The sequence below is a fragment of the Bubalus bubalis genome, chromosome 6, assembly GCF_019923935.1.
Source record: "Bubalus bubalis isolate 160015118507 breed Murrah chromosome 6, NDDB_SH_1, whole genome shotgun sequence".
NCBI lineage: Eukaryota > Metazoa > Chordata > Mammalia > Artiodactyla > Bovidae > Bubalus > Bubalus bubalis.
This window is the reverse complement of record NC_059162.1, coordinates 93,534,290-93,551,976: the sequence shown is the minus strand read 5'-3', so window position 1 is coordinate 93,551,976 and position 17,687 is coordinate 93,534,290. Positions and strand designations below refer to the sequence as shown.

General features: G+C 36.3%; 1 protein-coding gene across 11 annotated transcripts in view; it reads right to left on the bottom strand.

The window, feature by feature from the left end:
- Window positions 1-17,687, bottom strand: part of TUT4 (terminal uridylyl transferase 4) — a 127,786-nt gene that overhangs the window by 67,412 nt on the left and 42,687 nt on the right. For all 11 annotated transcript variants that reach the window (XM_044945018.1, XM_025288745.2, XM_025288740.2 and 8 more), the window contains one exon: window positions 15,247-15,363. In XM_044945018.1, the coding sequence (XP_044800953.1) occupies window positions 15,247-15,363 (117 nt within the window). The remainder of the gene's footprint in view (window positions 1-15,246; window positions 15,364-17,687) is intronic.

Genomic DNA, 17,687 nt, shown 5'->3' with positions numbered 1-17,687 from the left:
CTGTATTTTCCAAGACATAGGAAATAGTAAATGCAAGGACTCAGAGGCAAAAAAAGCCTAATGTCTGAAGGTGAGTAACAAAGATGTGACTATGAAATGTGATGAAGTTGAAAAGTTAAGTAGAAGCCAAACACTGTACAACCTTGTAAAATCTGATAAGGGTTTAGAATTTTAAGTTGGGAAGCCACTGATGAGCTATGAGCAGGAAATAACATGATATATTTTTAAAAAACAATTCTGGCTGCTAAGTGAAGATGATTGTGGGGGGAAAGAAATGGAATAACTTGAAAATAGTTCAGGTGACAGATGGTGGTAGCTCAGATTACAGTACAAAAAGCAGAGATCTGTGACAAATGACTAAATGTGAAACACACAATATTTTGAAGGCATATTCAATAGAATTTACTAATTGTTTGAACGTGGAATATGAAAGAAAGAGATGAACCAAAGATGACTCAAATGTGCTTATGCTAAGAACAGGGCAAATGGTGGTGCCTTCTACTGAGGTGAGGTATAACGGAAAGAACTAGTTTAGGCTTGGAAAATTTGCCCAGGAGGCAAAATCTCCTAATCATTCTCCCATTTCTAATCTCTGACTCTTCATCCAATTCCCTGTATTTATACCAGTTATTGGGCTTGCTGGGTAGCTCAACTGGTAAAGAATCTGCCTGCAATGCAGGAGATTCTGGTTCGATTCCTGGGTGGGGAAGTTCCACTAGAGAAGGAACAGGATACCCAACCAGTATTCCTGGGCTTCCGTTGTGGCTCAGACGATAAAGAATCCGGCTGTAATGTGGGAGACCTCAGTTCGATACCTGAGTTGGGATGATCTCCTGGAGGAAGGCATGGCAACCCACTCCAGTATTCTTGCCTGGAGAATCCCCTTGGACAGAGGAGCCTGGCAGGCTACAGTCCATGGGGTCACAAACAGTCAGACATGACTGAGCAACTAAGCATAGCACATACCAGTTATTCTTCTATTTAAAAACTTTCAATAAATCCTCAACTAAATACTAGCAAACTGAATTCACAGAATATTAAAAGGATTATACACCATGACCAAATGTGACTTATTCCTAGAACACAAGAATGGTTCAACATAAAACAATTAAGATGTAATATATCATCTTAACAGCATGCAAGGGGAGAAAGGACAAAGAACCTCAACTGGTGCAGAAAAACCATTTGACAAAATACAACACCCCTCTGTGGTATTGCTAAGCCATTTCAGCCGTATCCGACTCTGTGCGACCCCATAGACAGCAGCCCACCAGGCTCCACCGAACCTGGGATTCTCCAGGCAAGAATAGTGGAGTGGGCTGCCATTTCCTTCTCCAATGCATGAAAAGTGAAAAGTGAAAGTGAAGTCACTCAGTCATGTCCGACTCTTAGCGACCCCATGGACTGCAGCCCACCAGGCTCCTCCGTCCATGGAATTTTCCAGGCAAGAGTACTGGAGTGGGGTGCCATTGCCTTCTCCGCCTCTGTGGTAAAAGCACTCAAAAAAACTAGGAACAAAATGAAACTACTGCTATATAAGACCATGTATGAAAAACCTATAGCTAACATCATATCTGATAGTGAAAAACTGAAATTTTTCCTGTGAGATTAGGAACCAGTAAAGAATGACCATTTCACCACTTCTATTCAACACCTCTAGCCAAAGGAATTAGGCAAGAAAAAGAAATAAAAGGCATTCACATTAAAAAAGAATAAATAAAATTATCCCTGTTCACAGATAAACATAATCTAGTATATAGAAAACCCTTAAAAGTCTAAAAACAGACATCAGAACTACTGAACAAATTCAGCAGGATATAAACCAACACTCAAAACTCAGGTGCATTTCTGGGCTTCCCTGTTGGCAGAGCAGTAAAGAATCTGCCTGCCAATGCAGGAGACATGGGTTCAGTCCCTAATCGGGGAAGATCCCACATGCCATGGAGCAACTAAACCCATGCACCACAATTACTGAGTCTGTGCTCTAGAGCCTGGGAGTCATAATTACTGAGCCCATATGCTGCAACTACTGAAGCCTGCACACCTCGAGTCATGTACCACAACAAAAGAGACCACAATGAGAAGCCTGCTCACAACTAGAGTAGCTCCCACTCACCACCACTAGAGAAAATTCTGCACAGCAATGAAGACTGAGCTCAGTCAAAAATAAAAATAAATAATATTATTTTTAAAATCAGGTGCAATTCTATATACTAACAATAAACACTTTGAAACAGAAGAAAATAATTCCATCCAAAACAGCATCAAAGAGAATAAAAGACTTAAGAATGAATTTAACCAAGAAGATGAAAGAGGTATGCACTGAAAAAGACAAAATGCTGCTTAAAGAAACTAAAGAAGACATGAATAAAAAAAAAAAAAAAGATATTCCATGCTGGGAAAAACTCCTGGAAAGAAAAATCTGATAGACTACACAGTCCATAGCATCACAAAGAATCAGATACAACTAAGCAACTGAGCATTCCATGTTCTGGACTGGCAGATTCAATATTGTCAAGATGTCAGTAGTATCCAAAGCAATCTATATATCCAATTCAATCCCTATTAAAATCCCAACAACTTTTGTGTAGAAAAAGAAAAAAAAAATCCTAAAATTCACATGGACCCTCAAGAGACCCCAAACAGCCAAAACAATCTTGAAAAAGAACAACAAACTTAGAGGACTCAAATTTCCTGATTTCAAAACTTAGTGCAAAGTCACAGTAACCAAAAGAGTATTGCATTGGCATAAAGACAGACACAGAGGCCTATAAAATGAGGGCCCAGAAGTAGATGTTCATATATAAGGTCAAATTATTTTTAATAAAAATATTAAGAACATTCAATATGGAAAAAACTGTCTTATCAAAACATGGTACTAGGAAAGCAGGATTTTTGTTGTTGTTCAGTCACTAACTCACATCTGATTCTTTGTGAACCAATGGACTGCAGCACGCTAGGCTTCCCTGTCCTTCACCATCTCCCAGAGTTCACCCAAGTTCATGTCCATCCAGTTGGTGATGTCATCCAACCATCTCATCCTCTGTCATCCCCTTCTCCTGCCTTCAATCTTTCCCAGCATCAGGGTCTTTTCCAATGAGTTAGCTAGCTCTTCCCATCAGGTGGCTAAAGTCTTAGAACTTCAGCATCAGTCCATCCAATGAGCATTCAGGGCTGATTCCCCTTAGGATTGACTGGTTTGAATTCCTTGTTGTCCAAGGGACATTCAAGAGTCTTCTCCAGCACCACAGTCTGAAAGCATCAATTCTTTGGCACTCGGGCTTCCTTATGGTACAACTCTCACATCCGTACATGACTATTGGAAAGACCACAGCTTTGACTATACAGACCTTTGTCAGGAAAGTTATCTGTTCGCTTTTAATATACTGTCTAGGATTGTCATAGCTTTCCTTCCAAGAAGCAAGCATCTTCTAATTTCATGGCTGCAGTCACCATCCACAGTGATTTTGGAGCCCAAGAAGAGAAAATCTGTCACTGCTTCCACATTTTCCCCTTCTATTTGCCCTGAAGTAATGGCAATGAAAGTCATGATCTTAGTTTTTTTTAATGCTGAGTTTTAAGCCAGCTTTTTCACTCTCCTTCACCCTCATCAAGAGGCTCTTCAGTTCATCTTCATTTTCTGGCATGAGATATGCAGAGTATCATCTGCATATCTGAGATTGTTGCTATTTCTCCTGGAAATGTTGATTCCAGCTTGTAACTCATCCAGCTCGGCATTTTGCATGATGTACTCTGCATATAAGTTAAATAAACAGGGTAACAATATACAGCTTTGTCATACTCCTTTCCTAATTTTGAACCAGTCATTTGTTTATATAAGGTTCTAACTGTTGCTTCTTGACCCACATACAGCTTTCTCAGGAGACAGGTAAGATGGTCTGGTATTCTCATCTCTTTAAGAATTTTCCAAAGTTTGTTGTGATCCACAGAGTCATAGGATTTAGCACAATGAAGCACATTTTTTTTTTCTGGAATTCCCTTATTTCTCTATTATCCAATGAATGTTGGCAATTTGATCTCTGGTTCCTCTGCCTTTTCTAAATCCAACTTGTACATCTAGACACTCTTAATTCAAGTACTGCAGAAGCCTAGCTACAGGAAATGAGCACAACTGTCTGGTAGTTTGAACATTTTTTAGCACTGCCCTCTTTGGAACTGGGATGAAAACTGACCTATTCCAGTACTGTGGCCACTGCTGAGTTTTCCAAATTTGCTGACATACTGAGTGCAGCACTGTAACAGTATCATCTTTTAGGATCTGAAATAGTTCAGCTGGAATTCCATCACCTCCACTAGCTTCGTTTGTAGTAATGCTTCCTAAGGCCCATTTGACTTCACACTCCAGGATGTTTGGCTCCAAGTGAGCATCCACACCACACCAGTCCTTAAAAGAACTTAAGAACTATAACTTAAGAATTATAACTTAAGAACTTATAAGAACTATACCTTTTATGTATAGTTCTGTGTACTCTTGCCACCTCTTCTGACTCTGTTAGGTCCATCAAAAAAGAGGCAGACCTAAATCAATCCTTCTCCAAAGAAGACATACAGATGGCCAACAGGCATATGAAAAGATGTTCACCATCACTAATTATTAGAAATACGTGACTCAAACCTACCAGGTACCACCTCACATCAGTCAGAATGGCCATCGTTAAAAAGTGTACAAATGAAAATGCTGAAGACACTGTGGAGAAAAGAGAACCCTCCTACATTGTTGGTGAGAATGTAAACTGGTACAACCAGTATGAAGAATGGTATGGAGTTTCCTTAAAAAACTACAAACAGAACCATATGAACCAGCAATCCCACACCTGGAATATATCTGGAGGAAACTCTAATTTGAAAAAATACATGCTCTCCTATGTACATAGTAGCACCAGTCACAGTGGCCAAGACACAGAAACAAACTAAATGTCCATCAACAGGATAAAGACATGGTACACATATACAAGGGAATACTACTCAGTCATAAAAAAGAATAAAATAATGCCATCTGCAGCAACACAGATGAACCTAGGGATTATTATACTAAGTGAAGTAAGTCAGAAAGAGAAAGACAAATATCATGTAACATCACTTATATGTGGAATCCAAAATATGACACAAATGAACTTACTTTTGAAACAGAAACAGAAACACAGACATAGAAAACAGATCTGTGTTTGCCAAAAGTGGTGGGGAGAGATGGACTGGGAGGCATGGGATCAACAGATATTCAAACTATTATATATATAGCATGGATTAACAACAAGATCCTGCTTATAGCACAGGGAACTATATTCAATGTCCTGGGATATACCATAATGGAAAAGAATATTGGAAAGAACATGGGGCACTTTCCAGGTGGTCCAGTGGCTAAGACTTCGTACTTCCAGTGCAGGGGGCCAAGTTCAATCCCTGGTCAGGGAACTAGATCTCACATGTTGCAACCAAGATGCCGCAAGCCACAACAAAGATCAAAGATCCCATGTGCCTCAACTAAGATCTGGCACAGCCAAATAAATAAATAAACTTCAAAAAAAATAATGTATACTGGAATTCCCTAGTGGTCTACTGGTTAAGAATCCACCTGCCAATGCAGGAACACAAGTTCGAACCCTACCAGGAAGATTCTACATGCTGCTGAGCAACTAAGCCCATGCCACTACTGAGTCCATGTGCCACAACTACTGAAGCCCATGTGCCTAGAGCCCATGCTCTGCAACAAGAAAACCACCACAATGAGAAGCCTACACAGCACAACGAAGAGTAGCCCCTGCTGGCTGCAACTAGAGAAAGCCTGCATGCACAGCAATGAAAACCCAGCACAGCCAAAAATAAATAAATAAAAGTTACTGGCTTACAAGACATGGGCCAATGATTTAAAAAAAAAGAATGTATATATATATTGACCTCAATTATTATCCTTTAGAGCAGAAATTAACACAACATTGTAAATCAACTATATTTGAATAAAATAAAAATAAATGCATGTGTGTATATATATATTTTGTGCTCATTACTGTTAGGCAATTTCACTGGATATATAAATATAGTTAAAAAAAAAAAAAGGACTTCCCTGGTGATCTAGTGCTTAAGACTCTGTGCTTCCAACGCAGGGGGCATGGGTTCAATCCTTGGTCAGGGAAGTTCCTCATGCTGTGTGGTGTGACCAAAAAAATCAATAAACATATGTTGACAGGAGATTTTTCCTTCCTCCAGAACTCTGAAGATACTATTCAACTGTCTTCTGGCTTCTATTGCTGTTATTGATAAGTCAGCCAACATTCCCATCCTCTGCACCTTTGTGAATGACTTTATCTTTTCGGCTGCTTTTAAAAAAGCAGCTTTACTGTGGATATAATTTATATAAAATAAATTGCACATATTTAAACTTTACAATTTGGTTCATTTTTGACATATATATATATAATAAAACCATCACCACAATCAAGATAATAAACATATCAATCTCTCTCAGAAATTTCCTCATATCCCTTTGTAATCACTCCATCCTTCTTCTACACCCATATTCTGGGAACTACCAATCTGCTTTCTATGATTACAGCTTAGACTGCATTTTCTAAAATTTTATATATATGGAATTGCACAGTATATAGTCATTTTTGTCTGACTTTTTACACTCATGATACTTAAGATCCATCTATGTTGTTGCATAGTCAATAGTTCACTCCTTTTAACAACAAATAGCATAACAAGATATGGATATACCACATGTATTTGTTCACTTCTTTGGCTAATTATTAAACATAAAACTGCAATGAGTATTCATATACAAGTAAGTGTAGAGACATATGCTTTCATTTATCTTGGGTAAACCCACAGGAATGGAACGGCTGACTCATTATTAGTTGTATGTTTAACTTTTAAAAAACTGCCAATGTGTTTTCAAAAATGGATGTATTACCATGTGACCTAGTAATTCCACTGCTGGGTATTTATCCAAAAAAAAATTAAAACACTAACAGGAAAAGAAATCTGTACTTCCATGTTCACTGCAGCTTTATTTATAATATCCAAGACATGGAAACAACCTACATGTCCACTGATGGATGAGTGAATAAAGAAAATGTGGTCCATATATACAACTTAACATTATTCAGCCATTAAAAAAGAGAAAATCTTGCCATATGCAACAACATGGATGGACCCTGAGGGCATACTGTTAAATGAAGTCTGACCAAGAAAGATAAATACTGTATGATTTCACTTGTATGTGGAATCTAAAAAGAACAGCAACAAAAACTGAACTAATACAGAGAACATATTGGTCATTGCCAGAGGCAGGGATTAGTGGTTGGGGGTGAGCTAAATGGGTGAACATAGCCAAAAGGTAAAAGTTTTCAGTTATAAAATAAATCAGTCCTTAAGATTTATATATACTTCTTGGTAATTATAGTTAATAATGCAATATTGTCTATTGAAAAGTTGCTAAGCATAAATCTTAAAGTGAAAATTGAGGTGAAGTTCTCACCTCAAGAAAAAAAAAGGTTATGTGTGGTAGTTGGTATTGACTAAATTTATTGTGGTGATTATTTCACAAAATATATATATGTTGAATCATTATGTTGTACATGTGAAACTAACATGTTGTATGTCAACCAACTCTCAATTAAAAAATAATTTAAAAATAAACCTTTAAAATAAAAGGTGGATTATTGGGTGGGCCAAAAAGTTCATTCAGGTTTTTCTATACCATCTTATGCTATGGAAAATCCCAAACAAACTTTTTAGCCAACCCAATACTATTTTACATTTCCACCAGCACTGTTTTAGACTTGCCATTCATTCACATCCTTGACAACACTTGGCAGAGTCAATCTTTCTAATTTTAGCTGTTCTTATAAGTGCAGTGATTTCCCTGATAAAGAATAATGTTGAGCATCTTTTCATGTGTTTGACATCTGTATGTCTTCTTTAATAAAATGTTGGCTCAAATCTTTTGCCCATTATTTTATTTGGTTGTTTGTTTATAGTAGTTCCCTCTCATCCTTGGAGGATATGCTCCAAGGCCTCCAGTGGAAGCCTAAAACCACAGAAAGCACTGAACCCTGTAAATACTATTCTCTTCCTCCACATACATACCTATGATAAAGTTTTATTTATAAATTAGGCACATTAAGAGACTACTCAAATTGCCTGCATCACTACTTTTGCACGTTGGGGCTATTATTAAGTAAAAATTACTCAAACACAAGCACTGTGATACCACCAACAGCCAATCTGATACCTAAGATGGCTACCAAGTAACTAACAGACAGGTAGCATACACTATGCAGATACCCACATCATGGGCAGGACAAAGCCAAACAAGAAATTTCACCACACTATTCAGTCAGAACCAGACATGGAACAACGGACTGGTTTAAAATTGGGAAAGGAGTTCATCAAGGCTATATATTGTCACCCTGCCTATTTAACTTATATACAGAGTACATCATGCAAAATGCCAGGCTGGATGAAGCACAAGGTAGAATCAAGATGCTGGGAGAAATATCAGTAACTGCAGGTACGAAAATGACACCATCCTAATGACAGAAAGTGAAGAGGAACTAAAAGAGCCTCTTGATGAAGGTGAAAGAGGACAGTGAAAAAGCTGGCTTAAAACTCAACATTAAAAAAACTATAATCATGGCGACCAGTCCATCACTTCATGGCAAACAGATGGGGAAACAATGGAAACAGTGACAGACTTTATTTTCTTAGGATCCAAAATCACTGCGAACTACTACAGCCATGAAATTAAAAGATGCTTGCTCCTTGGAAGAAAAGCTATGACGAACCTAAGACAGAGTATTAAAAAGCAGAGACTACTTTTCCAACAAAGGTCCATATAGTCAAAGCTATGGTTTTTCCAGTAGTCATGTACCAATGTGAGAGTTTGGACCATGAAGAAAGCTGAGTGCCAAAGAATTGATGCTTTTGAACTGTGGTACTGGAAAAGACTCTTGGACACCAAGGAGATCAAACCAGTCCATCCCAAAGGAAATCAACCCTGAATATGCACTGGAAGGACCAATGCTAAAGCTGAAGCTCCAATAGTTTCACCACCTGATGCAAAGAACTGACTCATTGGAAAAGACCCCGATGCTGGGAAAGATTGAAGGCAGGAGGAGAAGGGGACGAAAGAGGATGATATGGTTGGATGGCATCACAGACTCAATGGACATGAGTTTGAGCAAATTCCAGGAGATAGTGAAGGACAGGGAAGCCTGGCATCCTGTAGTCCATGGTTTCACAGTCAGACATGACGGAGCTACTGAACTGAACTGAATTCAGAATGGCATGCAGTTTAAAACTGTACGCTCTTTATTTGTGGAATTTTCCATTTGATATTTTCAGACATGGCTGACCAAGGGTAACTGAAACCATGGAAAGCAAAACCATGAATAAGGAGTGATTACTGTACTTATTACTGAGTTTTAGAAGTTTTTTATTTCTTCTAGATACAACTCATTTACCTGATATGATTTGTGAATATCTTTTCCCAATCTGCAGCTACTATTGTCTGTCATTCTTTAAAGATATCTTTCAAAGAGCAGAAGTTTTTAATTTTGAGTAAGTCCATTCATCATTTTTTTCCTCTTTAGTATCATATCTAAGAAATTTTGCCCAATCCAAGGTCATAAAGATTTTCTACCATATCTTACCCTGGAAATTTTATACTTTTAGGTTTTACATTTAGGTCTATAAGTAAGGTATGGATCAAGCGTCTTTCTTTATTCATGGATATTTAACTACTCATATGTTTAAGAGAATATAATTTCTCCACTGAATTACCTTTGAATCTCTGTAAAAATATATATATATATCAGTTGTTCATACAAGTGTGCCATTTCTATACTCACTATTCTGCTCCACTGATCTATTTGTCTATTTGATGCCAATACCACACTGCCTTATTACTGTAGTTTAAGTCTGTAAGGCAGGCGTTGTTAGTCCTCCAACTTTGTTTTTTTCAAAGTTCTTTTAAATTTTCTAGGGCCTTTGCTTTCCCAGATGAATTTCAGCTTTTCTCTTCCTTCTTTTTTAGTTTTCTTTATTGAAGTATAGTTGATTTGCAGCATTTCGGGTTACAACAAAGTGATTCAGTTATATATACGTACATACGTAAATACATACAGATATATTCTTTTTCAGATTCTTTTCCATTATAGGTTATTATAAGATATTGTGTTTGAGTGAACTCCGGGAGTTGGCGATGGACAGGGAGGCCTGGCGTGCTGCGATTCATGGGGTCGCAAAGTGTTGGACACGACTGAGTGACTGAACAGAACTGATAAGATATTGAATATAGTTCCCTGTGCTATAAAGTAGGTCCTTGTTGCTTATCTATTTTAAATATAGCAGTGTATATTCCAGATGAATTTTAGAGTCAGGCTTTCAATTCAGGATTTTGTTCAGGATTGGGCTGAGTGTACAGATCAGTTTAGAAAGAAATTTAATAATATTAGTTCTTCCAACACATAAGGTTTATTTCTGCATTTCTTTAGCTCTTCTTTAATTTCTCTCAGGAATGTTTCATAATTTCTGTGCATAATTTTGCATATTTTTGATGCTATTGTAATAGTAGTATTTTGAATTTCACTTTTGTACTATTCATTATTAGTATATAAAAATACAACTGACTTTTGCATGCTGAGTTTGCATTCTGCAACCTTGCTAAACTCATTAACTCTAATAATTCCCTGACGTCACTGAATATTCTATATAAATAATCACATTTACCTACAAATATAGTTGTACTTCTTCTTTTCCAACTTAGATAGCTTTCCTTTCTTTCTCTTGTCTGAATTCACTGGCTAGAACTTCGAATAAAACGCTGAATAAAAGTGGTAAGAGTGAACATATCTATCTTTTTCCCCCATTTTTTTTACTGTGATAAAATATACATAACATAAAATGTACTATCTTAACCATTTTTACAAGTACAATTCAATGGAATTAAGTACATTCATTTGTTGTACAACCATCACCATCACACATCAGCAGAATTCTTTTTATCTTGTAAAACTGAAACCTTTCCATTCCTCCATCTCCCCAGACAACCACCATTCAACTCTCTGTCTTTATGATTCTGACTACTCTAAGTATCTCATATAAGTGGAATAATTACAGTATTTGTCTTTTTATGATTGGCTTATTTCAGTTAGCATTAACTTACTCAAGGTTCTTCCATGTTGTGACATATCAGAATTACCTTCCTTTTAAGGCAGTATTTTTCAATGTATGTATATGTAACATTTTGTTTATCCATTCATCTGCTGACGGACAGCTGAGTTGCTTCCATATTTTAGCTATTGTGAATAATGCTATAATGAATATGGTGGTACAAATATCACTTAAAGACCCTGCTTTCAATTCCTTTAAGTTTATACTCAAAAGTGTAACTGCTGGATTATATAGTAATTCCATTTTTAACTTTTTGAGGAACTACAATACAGTTTTCCACAGCTATACCATTTTCATACCTGTCTTTTTCCTATCTTAAGAAGAAAACATTCAGTTTTCGCCATTAAGTATAATGTTAGTTGTAACTTCTTCACAGAATGTTCTTTAGGATGTTGAGAAAGTTCCCTTCTATTCCTAGTCTGCTGAGATTTTTATTAATCAGGAGTTTTTTAAATGCTTTTTCAGCATCTACTAAGATGATCACATGTTTTTCTTTTTCTGTTTGTTAATATGATTACAGTTAATTAATTAATGTTAATTAATTACAGTGATTCATTTTCTAATGTTAAACCAAAAATGCACTCCTGGAATAAATTCCTATTTGGTCATTTTGTATTTCCTTCTTTAAACGTATTGTTGGATTCAATTTTCTAAGATAATGTTTAGAATTTTTGCAGTTATAATGAGGGATACTGATCTGAAGTTTTCTTTCATTGTAATATCCTCTTCTGGTTCCTGTATTAGAGTAATATGGTCCTTATAGACTGGGTTGGGAAGCATTCCTTCTCAATGTTCTGAAGAGTGTATGAAGGAATGGTACAAATATCAATTATCCCAGAGCTCAATGATGCTCTTTTTTCCAAGTTCTTTTTTCTTTCTGTTTCATTATTTACTTCCATTCCTATATCTTCAAGTTCACCAACCTCTTCTTTTGCAATGTCTCATCTGCCATCCTACATACTGTATTTTTCATCTTAGACATTACAGTTTGCATTTCTGTAAGTTCAATTCGAATCATTTTTATATCTTCCAAGTCTCTATTTTTAGGAACATCAAGAGTAGTTATATTAACTGTCTTAATGTCCTTCTCTACCAATTCTACTGTGTCAGTTCAAGGTTGCTTTTGATTGACTGATCTTTCTTCTCTTCACAATTTGTATCTTCCTGCTGCCTTGTACTCCAGATAATTTTTGACTGAATGGCAGACAATGTAAACTTTCAGGGGAGGATGGACATTTTGTATTCCTAAAAATATTCTCAAGCCTTTTTCTATAATGACATGAAATAATTGAAAATAGGTTATTTTTTGGTGTCTTACCTTCAGAATTTTTTAGTTGGCACCAGATTTAGCTTAGGGTTAAAGATTCCCCACTACTGAAATAAGATCTTTCTGATTACTTTACCCAACTTCCCACAAAGTATGAGGTTTTTCTTTTTGCTTTTCCATTCAAAAAAATCCATATTTATTTATTTATTTATCCAGCTACACTAGGCCTTTTTAAAAATTTTATTTTCTTATTATTTATTTTTGGCTGTGCTGGGACTTCACTGCTGCACACAGGCTTCCTCTAGCTGCAGAGAGCAGTGGCTACTCTTACTTGTAGTGTGCAGGCTTCTCACTGTGGTGGCTTCTCTTGTTGTAGCACATGAGCTCTAGGCATGTGAGCTTCAGTAACTGCAGCCCGCATGTTCAGTGGTTGTGGCTCATGGCCTTAGCTGATCCACAGCATGTGAAATCCTCCCAGACCAAGGATCAAACTCACGTCCTCTGCAGTAGCAGGTGGATTCTCATCTGCTATACCACCAGGGAAGTCCAAGAAGGCTTTATTTTAAATAAGATTCTGTTCATATTATCAAGAAAGTTATACTTTGGAGAAGATCCTAGTAGCAGTCTGAATATCATTTTAGATTTCATGTGAAGCTGTTATATATATGGGTAAAAATACAACTCTTTCTTTCGAGATTTTTCTTATTTACAGATTAGCTATTTGAGTTTGGGGTTTAGCTCATTTTAATGCACTCATTGTGTGCGCTGAGTCTTAGTTTGGGCACGCGGGATCTTTCATTTTCATTTCAGCATGTGGTATCTTTGTTGCAGCATGTAGGATCTTTAGTTGTGGCATACTGGATCAAGATCCCTGACCAGGGACTGAACCCAGGTCCCCTGCATTGGAAGCGCTAAATCTTAACTACTGGACCACAAGGGAAGTCTCATGAGGTTTTCCAGTCTGGACAGTTGGAAGATACTATTCGCGGTTTTGGAGGCGCACCAAGCACTATTCTAATCCCTTCAGATGGTTCTTTCCCTGACTTCAGGCAGCTTTCTCACATGCGTGCACCAATCAGTATCAGTACTGCACTAAATATTCTGAGGGAACTGTTCATAGATCTTTGAGTTTCTGCCTGTATAGCTTTCTTTTTTGTTTTTCTGTCCTACAAACTCTAGCCACACTGTACTCCCTGAAGTCAAGTTCATCTCCTCATCTCTGGGAGCCCGTTGCATTCTGCTCCCTATTGTACAATCTGAAAACTCTCTCAAATTGGAGTAATCATTGAGCTTGTTTGTTTTCACTGTCAGTCCTTCACTGCCTAAAGAAAAAAATTATTAGTCATATTTCTCTTTTTGTTTTGTTTTGTTGCTTATTTCAAGAAGGTAAATCCAGTCTCTACTATTCCAACTTCACTAAAAGTTCAGGATAGCTGATTTTAAGGTTGGTTTGGGTTTTTTTTAATATTCTAAAATTTCTCTGTAATGTATATAATGTGTAATGACTTTCTAAGTTTTTTGGCAATTCCCTGAGCTTCCTGCAACTAGTGATCAGCACCTTCCAACATTTCTTGAAATTTCTCAGTTATTATCTCTTAAACTACTACTTTGTCTCTATTAACTCTTCTGAAATGCTAATTGAATAAAAATAGGCTGATAAAATTTGAGTGATTTCTCTTCCAAGTTGTTGAATATTTTGAATGAATTTTTCTTCCAATAGAAATGTACTGATCACCAACTATGCGTCAGATACCGTACTTAGGAATGAAGAAAAATAAATAAGAAATTAAATCTGTCCTTGAAAACATTTACATACTGAAGTCTGCAAGAGAAGAGAAGCACAGATATTTATAATACATAAGTGTAAGGTTTTCTGATCAAGTCACTATGGGAACATGAAGAAAATATCTGTAACACAGACTTGCTGGAAAGGTCAGGTAAAAGAGTATTTCTCAGAGAGGGTATCTTAGAGATAAGTAAGAAGTTATATAGAATTATTATTATAATTTTGAAAAGAAAAAAATTAAGTAGCTAACATACTAATGAATTTCAAAAAGAAAACATTCTAATAACTGATCACATATGAATTCCCAAAGGCCCTGCATGATCTAGACTTCTCCAGCTTCACCTTATACCACTTTTCCCCTAGCTCTCTTGCTCCAGTCATACTAGACTCTTTCAGTTCCTCATATGTCTTGTCCTTTCACAATTTAGAGACCTTTATTCATGCTGCTTTTTTGTGTAAAATGCTCTCATCTCACCCTTCTATGCTTTATCTTTCTGCCTTTTAAACCTCTACTTCAAGGTTCAACAATTCAAATGTCACTTTCTTAAAGAAATCATCCCTCCTCTACATTAAGTAAAATATCCTTTGTATACTTCCTTAGTATTACAATTCCCCCTTTAATGAAACTCATCATACTTAAATCCTTATTCATTGTATGCTTTCACCAATACTTTAGAAACTCTGAGGGCAAGAACCATGACTATCTTATTCACCACTCCATAAAGCTAACACTTAAGAACTCAATAAAAACCAGTTGGACTGACTATACCTGACTTTTAAACTTAGGAATCACAACATACTTTAGGATGAGCAAACTGGTCACTGAGCAGGTTCCCCTCCTGACCATCCAACAGAAGGAGGGCAATCACAGCTTTCAACACTATCATATCAGTTATTACTATAAGAATGGACAAACACTTGGTTTTGAGTTTCATTAATAAAAATATTTCATATAGTTTTATCATTCAATAAATAAATATTTTCTAAAAAGACTTACCAAAATGTTTTTCTTATGTCGTTTCTCTTTTATATGTTTATGAGCTCCCTGGATGTTTTCAATGTGAATTAAGCAAAGTTTGCATAGATATCGGCAATTGGTATATTCTGGTGAGCGCTAAAAAAAAAAGTTAAAAACACATTTTTTCAGAAAACAGAAACAGTAAAATTTTTTACTACATATGTTAATACAACAACTATGTAAATATATGAGGCAAAAATAAGCAGTGAAGTAATACTTTTTAATAAACAATTCAATACTTATACACCCAAGAGGTAGGTGTCCTTTTAAAGTAGTCATCATAGGAGATAATATACTAATTTCAAACAATATCATGATAGTCCTAAATATGTTTGATATTCATCTAATATAGTCTTTAGAATTCATTGTAAAATAAGAAAGGCAGTATTATTATTTAGTATTATTCCAACACTGCCAAAAATTGGTTTCAAAATTCATCTTTTTGATTCCTATAAAAGATAAAATCTACTCTCAAATTGGGGATTTCAAAAGAATCTACAAATAAGGGGCTTCCCTGGTGGCTCAGTGGTAAAGAATCTGCCTGCCAATGCATGAGATACAGATTTGATTCCTGAATTAGGAAGATCCCCTGGAGAAGGAAATAGCAACACACTCCAGTATTCTTGCCTGGGAAAGCCCATGGACAGAGGAACCTTGAAGGCTTCAGTTCATGGAGTCGTAAAAGAGTCGGACACAACTTAACGACTAAACAAACAACAAATACTATAAATACAGAAGACAACTCCAAAAGATGAGTTGTGAAAACACTCTAATCAGTTACAATCACCTGGGAATAAATGGATAACCTCTTGAGGTAACTACTCTGAAAGGAAAAACAATTACGACACATGGAAAGTAGCAGTCACAATACTTAAATCATACTTTATACATGCAATCTTGAAATAATAAAAAATTAAAAATTTCAAAGGGTCTGTTATATGCTAGGCACTATGCTAGATGTTCAACATAAAATTTATCATTTTAACTCCCCTAATAATCCTATTACATTGGTATTGTCTTCATTTTATACACCTGGGGGGGGAAAAGCTCACAGAGCTTGTAACTTTTACAAGGATACAACAGTATTACAAGGTAGACACTGATTTAATTTCATGTACATCTGAATCCAAAGCCAAGACGAAATCCACCAAAGACCCTAAGATGGTACAATAAAAAATTACCAAAACACAATGAATCTATGTTGAATTTTAAAATTGTTTCTAGTTCCTTACACTGAAATTGCAGCAATGCTTAATTTTTACCTCATACTGACCTTCACTGCTAAGTCACTTCAGTCGTGTCCGACTCTGTGCGACCCCATAGACGGCAGCCTACCAGGCTCCCCCGTCCCTGGCATTCTCCAGGCAAGAACACTGGAGTGGGTTGCCATTTCCTTCTCCAATGCATGAAAGTGAAAAGTGAAAGTGAAGTCGCTCAGTCGTGTCCGACTCTTAGCAACCCCATGGACTGTAGCCCACCAGGCTCCTCCGTCCATGGGATTTTCCAGGCAAGAGTACTGGAGTGGGGTGCCATTATTGACCTTCAATAGGCTGCAAAAAGATTCTCTTACTTCAGAACATAACACAATTTCCTTTAAATAAGAACCTGCCCCAATTTAGCAACAGTCCTGCCACAGATCAAAAATAAACATAGCTTTCACTTATATAGAGTATCCATTATTAACCTTACAATACCCCTATGAGGAATTCCTCATTTTACTGGCAAAGCAACTAAATCCCTAGAATTAAGAAATCTGCCCAAGGCAATAAGCAAGTAAGAAAAATCAGTTCAATCTAGTCATTTCTTTATAATTACTTCAAACCTGTCCTTATTGGGGAATGAATTAAGCCCTCAGAGACTTCTCTTAGTTTCCAACCATAACTACTTCTTAAATCACCAAGTATTTTCTGAGCTCATACTATATGTCAAATATTCTCTAGGAGTAAACAAAATAGATGAAAATTCTTGTCCTCATGAATTTACATTCTAAGATAGAAAGATGGGTAATAAATAAATGCACAAATAAAAAAATAGGAATTTAAGGGAGGTATCTTCTTTTTAAAAATAGAATCATCATTTACTGATAAAAATGACTTAAAGGAAGTAAAGGACTGAGTTGTATGGATGTATGAAGACATTTCAAGTGAAGAGAAATGTGAATGCTAAGACCCTAAGGAATGTGCTTAATTTGAGAAACTGCAAAAAAAAAAAAGCTACTATGACTGAAGAGAGAGGTAATAGAAGTCAGATCACAAGGCCCCTTATTAAGGACTCTAAGGATTCTAAGTGTGAGGGAAAGGTACTGAAGACTTCTGAGCAGAGAATTACAAGATCTAATCTATTAACAGGGATCACTTGCCTTCTTTATCAAGAAAAGAAACAAAAAGAACTTATTGCTATTATAAGCACACTGCAATAAT